We start from the raw sequence: 11,358 nt of genomic DNA, 5'->3' as shown, positions 1-11,358 counted from the left end.
CTTCCACTCACGGCCAGGAGCCCGCCAGTGTGAGCCCGGCGGCCTCAAGTGAAATAAGTTTCAGTCAAATGTACCAGCTCTGCCCTCTCAAGGCTGGCATTGCCATGCCATGCTGGGCACTGTGGCCCGGGGCACCCCAGCTGGGTCAGGGGCACTGTATCTCTTCCTTTAGAAAAGCTCCCCTGCAGGGGCACCCAGCTGGCTCCGTGGGTAGAACATGTGACTTTTGATCTCAGCGTCATGAGTTCAAGCCCCGTGTTAGGCACGGAGCCTACTTAAAAAAAAAGAAGGAGAAGAGGGGCACCTGGGTGGCTCAATCAGTTACGCGTCCAACTTCAGCTCAGGTCATGATCTCATGGTTTGTGAGTTCAAGCCCTGCGTCGGGCTCTGTGCTGACCGCTCAGAGCCTGGAGCCTGCTCTGGTTTCTGTGACTCCCCCTCTCTGTGTGTCTCCCCTCCCCTGCTCACCCTTTCTCCCTCTCTCTCAGAAATAAATAAACATTTAAAAATTAAAAAACAAAAAACCCCGCCCCACCCACTCCTGCAAAACAGGCACACTGCCCACCATGATACAGGTGTGCAAAATGGTAGAATTCCCACAGTGGGGAGTTTTGTGGTATCTACCAAATTATCCATTCAGCTGCCTCTTGACCCAGGAGTTCTATTTCTGGGAATTTACAACCATGCAATGGTATTGAGAACACCATTGTTTACAATGGAAGACAAAACCCCCAGTGTTCATCAATGGAAGTGTGAGTAGATAAAACTTGGTCCGCCCACACAGTGGAATAGAATGCATCCATTTAAAAAATGGGGAAGTTTTCCAGGTACGAGGTATTCCAGTCTCCAGAATGTTTTTAAGTGAAAAAAAAAAAAAAAAAAAGCGAAATTCTAGGGCACCCGTGTTCCCCCGGAGAGTGCCGCAGTCACTGTGGCAGAGGCCAGCCTCAGGAGGGCCTCAGCGTGGGGAGGTGGGAAGAGGACACTCAGACCACTCCGGGACTTGAGACCTGCAGAGACTCTGGCCACGTGGCGTAGGCTGCTGGGGGCTCGAATCTGCCAACGCCAAACTTCCCACCACTTTCCAGCCTGGTCAAGAGCCAACTCCTCTCTTTGTGAAGGAGCAAATTATCCCAAGTGAGGTTAGTGGGAAGGGAGGAGAGACAAAAGGAGGGACGGACCGGGCCGAGGGTCAGCAACTGACCCTCCACCCAACCGCAAGGGCCGCAGCTGGGAACCTAGAGGGCCATTAAGGCACCCCCAGCCCGGACATCTCTCCAGACTCCCTTCAAGCCCTACCCGGGATTGTTGTGGTTTTCCGCTGGCGCCTCTGGCCTCCACAGCCACGCCCCTCCCCCCCAACACGCTGCACTAATGGCTCAGCCTGGGGCCCCAGGGACCTTCCCTGCCCCCCAGACTGCTCTGCGGGCCCCCTTGCCCCCTCACTGCTGAAACCCAATCCTCTGCGGCAGCCCTGGCTCCGCAGAGCAGCCTCCAGCAGAGCGGCCCCTGCCTCCCAAGTCGGCTGCGCCCTACCTGGCCTCTCCTGCAGAGCCCCCGGCCCAGCGCTGAGCCTAGTGGAGCCCCGGCTGGTTCCTTTGAGACAGCCGAGCCGAACCTGCCTGGCCAGTGCCTTCCCGCTTCTTGGTTTGGGCCCCTCTCCCCACTCTCTCCTCCCCTCTCCTTCCCTTCAGTGACCCCTGCCCGGCCCCCCAAATCCTCAGTCCCTCCCAGTCCTCGGACTGACCCTCTTTCCTCTCTCCAAGTCCCTGCAGCCTGATCGCCAATCCCCAGCCCTCTCAGTGTCCCCCACCCTGGACCTCAGCCATGAAGCCCCATCCTGGGCCAGAGGAGGCCCAGCGGCCAGCTTCGGACATCCGCGTGTTCGCCAGCAGCTGCACGATGCATGGGCTGGGCCATGTCTTCGGCCCTGGGGGCCTGACGCCTCGCCGAGGGCTCTGGGCCGCAGCCGTGCTCCTGTCGCTGGCCGCCTTCCTCTACCAGGTGGCTGAGAGGGTGCGCTACTACGGGGAGTTCCACCATGAGACAGCCCTGGACGAGCGCGAAAGCCACCGGCTCACCTTCCCCGCCATCACCCTGTGCAACATCAACCCACTGCGCCGCTCGCGCCTCACGCCCAACGACCTGCACTGGGCCGGGCCCGCGCTGCTGGGCGTGGAGCCCGCTGAGCATGCCGCCTTCCTGCGCGCCCTGGGCCGGCCCCCCGCGCCCCCCGGCTTCATGCCCAGTCCCACCTTCGACGTGGCTCGACTGTACGCCAGGGCCGGACACGCCCTGGAAGAAATGCTGCTGGATTGCCGCTACCGAGGCTGGCCGTGCGGTCCCGAGAACTTCACCGTGGTGAGCTGGCTGCCGGCCCGGCCTACCAGGGACCCGGCCAGTCCCTGTCCAGGACCCACAATTCCCCCAGCCTTGCTGGCCCAGGCTCCTCCTAAGCTAGGGGACCTTCACACCTGTGCCGGGGATCCTTTCCTTCCCAGCCGGGCGACGGGCTCCACACCCCACCAGTGCCTTTCTGTCCAGCCCAGGAGACAGCCCTCCTTGGGGACCCCTGCCTGCCATTCAGCTGGACTGCAATGTACAAGGTCATGCCTTCCAGCACAGGGCACTCACTGGGGCTGGCTCTGGGCCCGAGCTCCGGTCTGTGGAGCCCCTGCCGCTGGGGCCTGGGGGGAATCTAGTGGGGCCGTTCTAGAGCAGAACGCTCTCCTGCCTGGGGGAGTGGGCTTGTCTTCCCTCTGCCTCTCCAACATTCTGCCAGTCCTGGAGGAGGGCAACTGAGACCCACTTCCTTTCTTGCCATTCTCTGAAGACACACTTGTCCTACAGGCTGTGCCCTGGGCTGGGGGGCTGGGGGGCTGAGGAAGGGGGAGGAGGGGGTGCGGTGATGGGAGCCCACAAGGGTCCAACTAGCTGTGCTGGTAAGTGGGAGGGGCCGGGGGCACTGAGATGTGGGTTCCGTGTTCAAAGAGACCACATAGAGGATGGGGAGGGGAGAGGTCTCATGTTTGCCTGGGGGAAAGAGCTGGCTGGGCTCCTTGTCCCCTGGTGAGCTCTGTCCCGTCTGCTTACCCACAGATCTTCACCCGGATGGGTCAGTGCTACACCTTTAACTCCGGCGCGGATGGGGCAGAACTGCTCACCACTCCCAAGGGCGGCATGGGCAACGGGCTGGAGATCATGCTGGATGTGCAGCAGGATGAGTATCTGCCCGTGTGGAGGGACATGGGTATGGGGGCACCCGTGTCAGGCTGGAGGGGTGGCAGAGATGGTGTACAAAAGGCTCTGGGAAGGAGAGGAGGCGCTAGGAAGGGCCCCAGAGGAGTACATCCTTTCCTGTGAAGGGGGGGGCGGGGGCAGGCAGGGTTGGCCAGTCACAGTCCTGGGGCAAGCTGTCTGCAGCAGGGGGGCTCCTGGGACACAGGCGTCAGGGTCCCCCTTTCCCCTGCAGAGGAGACCCCGTTTGAGGTGGGGGTCCGAGTGCAGATCCACAGCCAGGAGGAGCCGCCCACCATCGACCAGCTGGGCTTCGGGGCAGCCCCCGGCTACCAGACCTTCGTGTCCTGCCAGCAACAGCGAGTATCCTCACGGGTTTTTCCAACCCCCTCCTTCAGCCGCAACATCTCAGACCATCCCAGGGACCTCCAGCCCTCGGCTTGCTGTCTCGGTGACCACTCACATTGCACCTGGTCGCCCCACTTCTCCCCGAAGCCTCCTTAACCTGACCAACTACAGCTGAGCTTCCTGCCACCACCCTGGGGTGACTGCAGCTCCGCACCTCTGGACCCCGACTTTGAGCCGGAACCTTCTGGTCCCCTAGGTCCTCCCAGCCCCAGCCCAGGCCCCCAAGCCCCCTATAGTCTGATGGGGTGTCGCCTGGCCTGTGAGGCCCGCTATGTGGCTCGGAAGTGTGGCTGCCGAATGATGCATATGCCAGGTAAGGAGCTGGTGGGGGCGGAGGCAGGGGGAAGGGGCCTGGGAGCTGCTCCTGAAGCGGTCTCCTCCCCCACCACGCCAGGCGGGGCGCCAGTGTGCAGCCCCCAGCAATACAAGGACTGTGCGGACCCGGCACTGGGTAAGGGGTAGACCTCCCCCGCGTCCCCACCCCCCCTCGGCTCCGGCCCCCGGACTCGCCGGCCGGGTGGCCCTGACTCAGGTGACTGTGGTGGCCCTTAGACGCCATGCTGCGGAAGGACGCGTGCACCTGCCCCAACCCCTGCGCCAGCACGCGCTACGCCAAGGAGCTCTCCATGGTGCGGATCCCGAGCCGCGCCGCCGCCCGCTACCTGGCCCGGAAACACAACCGCAGCGAGGCCTACATCGTGTGAGTCGGGCCATCCGGGACCAGATGGGGCAGGGTGGGGGGAAGGGCGGGGGCACCCTCCCGCGGGCGAGCCTTCGTGCGCACACCCGGGTGCAAGCCCAGCTTGTACATCATCGCGGGGCTCCTGGGACTCTGGCCAAGCTGTTTAACCTTTGTGATAGCATCTCTTCTGCAAACGGGGCCGTGACACCCGTCCCGGGCTCTGAAGAGGAGTCACAGATGGGAGATCACACACCTCTCTCCTGCCAGCAGCTATCACCTGGGGGTGTCCAGCGAGCTTTCTTGGCCTCTTTTCCTCCAGAGAGAACGTGCTCGTGCTGGACATCTTCTTTGAGGCCCTCAACTATGAGACCGTGGAGCAGAAAAAGGCCTATGAAGTGTCAGAACTGCTCGGTGTGTGTGTGTGTGTGTGTGTGTGTGTGTGTGTGTGTGTGTGTGTGCATGCACACACATCCAGGTCATCCAGAAGTCTGGGGAGGTGTGGGCTTGGCAGGTGGCTGTGAGCTGATGGGTAACCTGGTCTCCACAGGCGACATTGGGGGCCAGATGGGGCTGTTCATCGGGGCCAGCCTGCTCACCATCCTTGAGATCCTGGACTACCTCTGTGAGGTGGGCCTGAGCCCCAGCTGGGGGAGGGGGAAGGAATCAGTGCATAAGATCCAGGAGAAGGTATGCAATGGCCACTTCCCCCACTGCTTGCCCCCAGGTGTTCCAAGACAGGGTCCTGGGATACTTCTGGAACCGGAAGCACTCCCAAAGGCACTCTAGCACCAATCTGGTAACAAACCCTTCTTCCTTCTTTGTCATCTCCAATGTCTTCCCCTGAAGCCTAGAACACCATCCCTACCCAGCTGAGGAAAGAATGGTGGGGGAGGAGCGTGCAGTGACTTTGGCTGGTCCTGGGAGGGAGGACTCCTCCCCACCTCTGACCCTCTCCCTCCTCCCACAGCTTCAGGAACGGCTGGGCAGCCATGAAACCCAAGTTCCCCACCTCAGCCTGGGCCCCAGGTAACAAGAAATGGCTCCCTATTTCAAGGGAGGAGGGGCAGGTCCAGTCTAGGGGGTGACACCGAGGTTCAGGAGGGGAGGGCAGTGGGAACAAGGCCTCCCGTCCCAGCGCAGTGGTCTGGGTCTCACCAGGCCCCCCACCCCTCCCTGTGCCGTCACCAAGACTCTGTCCGCCTCTCACCGCACCTGCTACCTCGTCACACGGCTCTAGACCTGGCATCTGTGTCCTCCGGGCTGCACCTTGACATCTTGGACGGGCCCAGCCTGCACATGTCTCTGCCCTTTCATCCCAAATAAAGTTCTAGTGCGTCAGCCTCAGCTGTTTCTCCCACAGCCAGACTAGTCAGGCTAAGGTCAAAAAAGACCTCCGTCCACCACCCTCCAGTGGACAGCGTCTGAGATGCAGGTGGGTCCCAGTCAACCACCACAAATCTCTCTGGGCGAAAAGAGTAGTGAGAGGGCGTCCTCCCGTTGCACCTCAGCATGAAGGAGTTTATCGAAATGACATCTCAGAGAGAAAGGAGCCCAAAGCCAGGTATCAAGGCAAAGAGGACTCAGCGGGAGGACAGTTATGTTCAGGGCACACAAGGGAATAGTTGAAGAAGGCTCTGACCCAGAGCCTGGCAAGAAGTGGGGGGCAGGGAGAGGACAGAGGGTGTGTAGCCACTTCCAAGAACACAAGCTGCTGTCTGCCTTAGATCATGACTCTTTTCTCACGTTTGGGACCAAGCACCAGCACACCACCTGTCTCCATGGGAACTGCTCTGCATCTCCAACCTTCCCAAAGAGCAGAAGGTCCCAGCTTGAGATGGTGGAGGGAGGCCTTCCCTTCCCACTCCTGCCAGTAAGAAGACATCCTGGCCCCAGCTACAGCCCCATCCCTGCTCTTTCTCTGTACCTCAAATATTGGAAAACTGACAAGGGGGCAGGGGAAGGAATGTTCCTCGTCTAACCGCATCTTTGGATCCCTGCTGTCCCAGCCTATCAGCCTGGGTATGGGGGGTGGGGGGGTGGGAGTGAAGGGAAAGATGGGGAGGTACACATGGGGTATGGAGAGCCGTGAAGAAAGGCCCCGCCCTTTTCTCCCCATTCTGGTGCAGGCCCATCCTTACTCTGACACTGGCTGCCAGCATAAGCACATGTGCGGGGGTGGTACTGCCCCGAGCCCAGGGGTCAGGGGTTGGGGGCAGTGCCCCCAGCCCCCAAGTGCCAGGCCACTCAGAGTAGTGGAGCAAAGGCTGGACCACTGGGCTGGGTCTGAGCCAGAAGCAAGGCCGGAGAGGGCGGTAAAACAGAGACCCCTGCCCAAGCCCACCCGCCTCTCAGAGCCACTCTACCACATCAGCCAGACTGTGGGAAAGGAGCCAATTTATGAAATTAAATAAAGTCCACGGAGGGAGCGAAGAACACGGGCCGGGGCACCCCCACCCCGGCCGGGCCCAGCACAGCTGGAGCTCAGCACCCCGTGCACCCCCGGCTTTTCCTCCCCTCCCGGGAGGGGGCTTAAATAGGCCAGGCCCCAGCCCGGCCAAGGTCCTGGAGCCTACGGGGGGCAGAAGTCGGAGAAGTAGGGGTGTTGCAGGGCTTCCTCTGCCGAGATGCGCTGGACGGGGTTACATTTCAGGAGGTTCTGAAGGCGCGAAGAAAGGCGCGAAGAAAGGCGGGTTCAGGCTGGGTTAACTGCCTCCAGCCCCAGCCTCCCCTAGACCTCCTGACAAGTGTCCGGATCCCACCCTCGGCCCCTGCCCTCGGTCACCTGTAGAAGGTCCCTCCCTGTGGCATTGAGCTTGGGTACGACATTCACCAGGGACGTTGTGGCCGGGTACATCGGGTAGGGCTGTGGGGGTGGGGATGCAGGGAGAGTCAGACCAATGGTGTGGGGGCCCGGAGGCTGCTACAGCTGGGAAGCAAAAGGGACCCCCGCTATTCCCCATCACACCTTATAGTCTGGCAGCTTGGTCATGGCAGGCCACTGCTCCTCGGTTGGTGTCCCCAGAAGTGTGTCCACGGGGTCAAGGATCACTCAGGTGGAAAGGGGCGGGCGAGGGGCTCTTCCCCTCCTGGGGGGGGGGGGTTCTCATATACCCACCTCCACACCCCTCACTTTATCCCACCGCTCATGACAGAGGCAGGACCCAGCACGTGCAGGGTGTTCCCGGGGCACACCAAGCACTTTACAAACGCTCACTCCTCTGACCTAAATAAACCCCAATGTCTGTTGCTGATGAACCAGTCGGCCTTCTCCTACTCCCACGTCTACCCCCCCTCCCCCTCCCCCCGCTGCTTTTGGCTCCTGCGTCTAAGGATTCACTCCTCAGCTGGAGGAACACGCTCACGGCTACTCCCCCAAGTGAGCCCTCCTTGTCACAGGTCACACATTCTCCAGCAGACAGCTTCAACCCTGCCCTGAGCCCACCGGGGTGTCTGCCCTCCATCCCCTCGCCCAAAGCCACCCCCTCTCCTGGCCCAGGCCATGCACTCTGCGCTCCACAGGTTCCTTACTCCCCTTCATGTTTTTAAAATTAAACTCTACACCCAACGTGGGGCTCAAACTCGTGACCCCCATGGTCAAGAGTCGCACGCTCTACCGACCGAGCCTGCCAGGTGCCCCCTCTGACTCCCCTTCAGAGAGCTCAAGGTGAAGGGAAATGTCGAAGGATATCGGAAGATTCTCTTCAACTGGTCGTCTACGTCATTGCCCGGGAAAAGAGGCCGCCCCGCGTTGGCCAGCTCTAGGGGGTGCAGTGGGGTATGAAGAACCCCTCATTCCCATGGCACCCTCTGTGTGTCCTATCCCCAGCCCCAAGCACCTCACTCCCTTCCCCAGAGGGGCCACTCCAGACCCAATCTGTCCACTCAGATGGGAGAGACAGTGGCTCCGCAGACCCCCAGGCATGTCACCTGCAAAGATGCAGCCGGCCGACCACATGTCGATGGATGTGGAGTACAGCTTGGCCCCAAAGAGGACATCCGGTGGGCGGTACCACAGCGTGACCACCTGGAGAAGACCCCACCCACAGCGACCCCCCTGCTTAGAGGGCTGGGGAGGAGGGGCTCGGTGAGGAGGGGAAACAATTGTGTGGGACCTGGAGTAGGAGACGGAAAGATGCTCAGAGGGGACCCCCTCCCTCACCCCCGCCTCCCACCCCCCCCTCCAGCTCACCTCAGCTGAGTAACAGCGAACTGGGATCCCAAAGGCTCGAGCCAAGCCAAAATCGGCCAATTTCAGCTCCCCGTTCTGACGGGAGATGGAAAGGGACTTTGAGAGGGGTTTTCAACAGGCCCAGGGCAGGCCTCCTTCTTCTGCCTCCCAGCCCAGCTCCCCCCATCACTTGTGCCAGCCAGTGACTACAGCCTCCCTGACCTCCCACCTTCTCCCCAGGAGGTACCCTGTTTATCAGCAGGTTCTGGGGCTTCAGGTCCCTGTGCAGTACATTGCGGCTGTGACAGAATCCCAGGCCTTTCAGCAGCTGGAAGAGGAAGGACTGTGGGGTGGAGAGGGGTGGCGGGGGGAGAGCATCAGACCTTCTGGAAGGAAGCTGGAGCCAGTAGTGGGTCACGTTCCCCTCTTCACCCTCTGCTAGCCTCAAAACCCCACCCATCTTTCAGCCACCTCATCACTTCGCTACGGAGGACCTGCTTTGTACGGTGGTAGGTATTATATACCCATATATATAGGTATATATGTGGGGGCCCTGCTCCCCACCCTTCTAGAACTTACAGCCTGGTGGGCCTTCCCCCCCTCCCACTCTGATCTCTCCCCTAACTGGCCTTAGGTAAGCACACACTTCGTAGCCATCAATATATATGCTGTGCTGTATTATCATTCAGCACTGCTTACCCTGGGACTGGGGCCAGGCACTCGGGCCTAGCACAGTGCCTGGCATATAGCAAAGCATCCAATAGGTGTTTGTTGAATGAATGAATGAATGAGTGAGTGAATGAATGAATGAGTGAACGAACGTATCTCTCTGACTCTCATTTCCTCGTCTCTCAAATGCAAATCGTATCACTGATATCAAAGTATTACTGTCAGATCAAAGAGACCATGTCAAGATGCTTGCTCAGACGGAAAGCTCCTGGAGGGTAGAGACAGGGTTTTCTCATTCCGACACCCCAGCGTGTCCCCGCTCAGGCCCTGAACTTGGTGCTCAGAGAGTGCGTACGCTGAAAACAGAGTGCCACTTGGCCTCAGTGAGTCTCCAGGACACTAGCCCCTCACCTTTACAATTTCAGGATCTAGGTCACCATTGCAGCTGTCGAAATACTTCTTAAGGTCCTAAAAAGGGATGGGGGTGGGGAACGTGACACAGTTTAACCTCAGTCTGGGCCCCTATACCCTCCCCCAAGGCTACAGGCCCCCAAGTCCCCCTGTCACCTGGTCACAGAACTCAAAAACCAAAGTCAGCTTCTTGTCGCTATGCAGGACGTCATGAAGCCTAGGGAGGAGGGAGGACTCAGCGGGGCAGGTCCACGAGTTTCAGCCTCAGGTCCCCAAGGGATCTATATCAGCCCAACCCTGGTCCCAGCATCAGCCCAGCCCGTCTCTGAAGCCCCCCTCCTCCAACTGACCACACAGGCAAGGAGGACCCTGCCCATCTACACACCTGACGATGTTCTTGTGCTTCAGCTCTTTGAGTAGGCAGATTTCCCGAAGGGCTGAGCTCGGCACTCCCTACACATGGGAGGGGGCCGGGCGGGCAACAGTCACATCCCACCCAACCTGGGCCCTCAACCCCCTCCCTAGCCCTGATGTCCCAGTCCTACCTCATCATCGTCATCCAGCCTCACCCGTTTCAGAGCCACAATCTCATGGGTCTCTCGGTTTTTGGCCTTGAATACTGTTCCATAGGTGCCTACAGGAAGGTCGGGGGCGAGGGTAAAGATGGGACACCCTTCCCACCCCAGGAAGTCCCTGTCAGGAGAGCAGGCAACGCAGGTGTGCGTTATTTCTGATGTCTGGACAAGTAAAGGAAGAGATTGAGGGTGAAAGGCTCAGCATTTGCAGAGCTTTGTAAGTGACGAAGGGGCAGAGAAGGTGCCTGTAGATAGATGGCTCACGCGTGTCTGCAGCAGGGATAGGCTGTGGCTGCGAGGGTAAGGAGGTCTATAATAAAGGCGGTGCTTCCGGAGGGTCTGGGGATGGTGGGCAGGTCTGGGAGAAAAGTGGGGGTCGGCAGAAATGTTGAGGTTGGAGGTCTGCATCGAGAACTGAGGCTGGGGGCTGGGTGAGGTTTTGCAAATGGTGCTGAGGCTACGGGTGGAAGATGCAGGAAGTGTTAAGGTCGGCAGGTGGGTCTCCAGGAAGTGCTAAGGTTGGGAAGGGGCGTCTGCGGGAAATGCTAACGGGAAGGACAGGTGTCCGCAAGGAGTGTGGAGCTCGGGGCCAGGGCTGCAGTCAGGGCTGAGGTCGGAGCCTGTGGGTATTGCTGACGGTAGAGGAGCCAGGCTGCAAGGAATGCTGAAGGGTCTGTAGAGGAAGATCTTGCAGGAACATCTCGTAGTCCTTTACGAGACTACGTAAAGTAGAGTCCATTACCTTCCCCAATCTTCTCGAGTTTCTCGTATTTCTGCATCGCGGCAGCCGCGGGGACCCCTACGGGCCCTGGGTTCTAAGACTCCGGCCCCGGTGTTGCAGAGGAGGCGGCACCCCAGCCTCCGGCCCTGCCCCGCCTCCCCCCACTGCCTGCGCAAGGGCTTCTGGGCCGTGTAGTACTAAGGGTACGCAGGTTTCCCAGCAATGTCCCGGGCATTAGGCAACAAAAAGACTACAACTCCCAGCAGGCTGCGCGAAGGTTCTCTGCAGCAGTCGCTTCCCGGGGCCTCGGTTCGACCGCGGAGGAAAACCTTGGACTTCAAGTCCCAGGAAGCATCGCGTGTCCGCTTTCCGGGCCTCACAGCCGTCGCGCCACAGCTCCCAGTGTGCCCTGCTCTTGTTATTCCTTTCTGTGATCACAACCTTCTTTTGAAAAGGGTTTCTCTAGGACTACACATCCAGAATGCAG

At 60.0% G+C, this 11,358-nt stretch overlaps 2 protein-coding genes across 6 annotated transcripts; one reads left to right on the top strand and one right to left on the bottom strand.

The window, feature by feature from the left end:
- The first annotated feature begins 65 nt into the window (after positions 1 to 65).
- On the top strand, positions 66 to 5,662 carry ASIC3 (acid sensing ion channel subunit 3). Of its 5 annotated transcripts, none has more exons than XM_058723807.1 (11): positions 66 to 1,142; positions 1,767 to 2,361; positions 3,100 to 3,250; positions 3,473 to 3,600; positions 3,757 to 3,958; positions 4,040 to 4,096; positions 4,198 to 4,345; positions 4,647 to 4,738; positions 4,875 to 4,954; positions 5,052 to 5,123; positions 5,486 to 5,662. In XM_058723807.1, the coding sequence occupies exons 2-11, from the start codon at positions 1,828 to 1,830 to the stop codon at positions 5,648 to 5,650; spliced, it is 1,629 nt and encodes a 542-aa protein (XP_058579790.1). In that variant the 5' UTR covers positions 66 to 1,142; positions 1,767 to 1,827; the 3' UTR covers positions 5,651 to 5,662. The 5 variants fall into 5 exon arrangements, 4 of the variants coding, with proteins under 4 accessions (XP_058579790.1, XP_058579791.1, XP_058579789.1 ...); XM_058723808.1 differs by lacking the exon at positions 66 to 1,142 and adding an exon at positions 5,295 to 5,353 and having other exon boundaries at positions 1,154 to 2,361; positions 5,486 to 5,652; XR_009260125.1 differs by lacking the exons at positions 66 to 1,142; positions 4,875 to 4,954 and adding an exon at positions 5,295 to 5,353 and having other exon boundaries at positions 1,154 to 2,361; positions 5,486 to 5,538.
- A 1,042-nt stretch (positions 5,663 to 6,704) lies between these two features.
- On the bottom strand, positions 6,705 to 11,027 carry CDK5 (cyclin dependent kinase 5). Its single transcript, XM_058723810.1, has 12 exons — positions 10,893 to 11,027; positions 10,121 to 10,209; positions 9,961 to 10,028; positions 9,732 to 9,792; positions 9,576 to 9,632; positions 8,743 to 8,838; positions 8,517 to 8,591; positions 8,255 to 8,351; positions 8,016 to 8,085; positions 7,293 to 7,353; positions 7,110 to 7,190; positions 6,705 to 6,983 (listed from the first exon to the last, which is right to left on the bottom strand). Exons 1-12 carry the CDS (start codon positions 10,927 to 10,929, stop codon positions 6,897 to 6,899), a joined length of 879 nt encoding a protein of 292 aa, XP_058579793.1. The 5' UTR covers positions 10,930 to 11,027; the 3' UTR covers positions 6,705 to 6,896.
- Positions 11,028 to 11,358: the final 331 nt, after the last annotated feature.

Source organism: Neofelis nebulosa, chromosome 4 (genome assembly GCF_028018385.1).
Source record: "Neofelis nebulosa isolate mNeoNeb1 chromosome 4, mNeoNeb1.pri, whole genome shotgun sequence".
NCBI classification, from domain to species: domain Eukaryota; kingdom Metazoa; phylum Chordata; class Mammalia; order Carnivora; family Felidae; genus Neofelis; species Neofelis nebulosa.
Note: the sequence above shows the minus strand (reverse complement) of the source record. Positions and strands in the feature narration are given on the sequence as shown.

Excerpts from the sequence above, each read along its gene's own strand:
- ASIC3 (XM_058723807.1), top strand. The coding sequence starts at position 1,828 with ATGAAGCCCCATCCTGGGCCAGAGGAGGCCCAGCGGCCAGCTTCGGAC. Across the intron at positions 2,362-3,099 it reads GTCCCGAGAACTTCACCGTG|ATCTTCACCCGGATGGGTCA; the intron begins GTGAGCTGGCTG and ends GCTTACCCACAG. Across the intron at positions 4,346-4,646 it reads CGCAGCGAGGCCTACATCGT|AGAGAACGTGCTCGTGCTGG; the intron begins GTGAGTCGGGCC and ends CTTTTCCTCCAG.
- CDK5 (XM_058723810.1), bottom strand. The coding sequence starts at position 10,929 with ATGCAGAAATACGAGAAACTCGAGAAGATTGGGGAAG. Across the intron at positions 9,633-9,731 it reads TTTTTGAGTTCTGTGACCAG|GACCTTAAGAAGTATTTCGA; the intron begins GTGACAGGGGGA and ends ATCCCTTTTTAG. Across the intron at positions 7,191-7,292 it reads CCAAGCTGCCAGACTATAAG|CCCTACCCGATGTACCCGGC; the intron begins GTGTGATGGGGA and ends CCACCCCCACAG.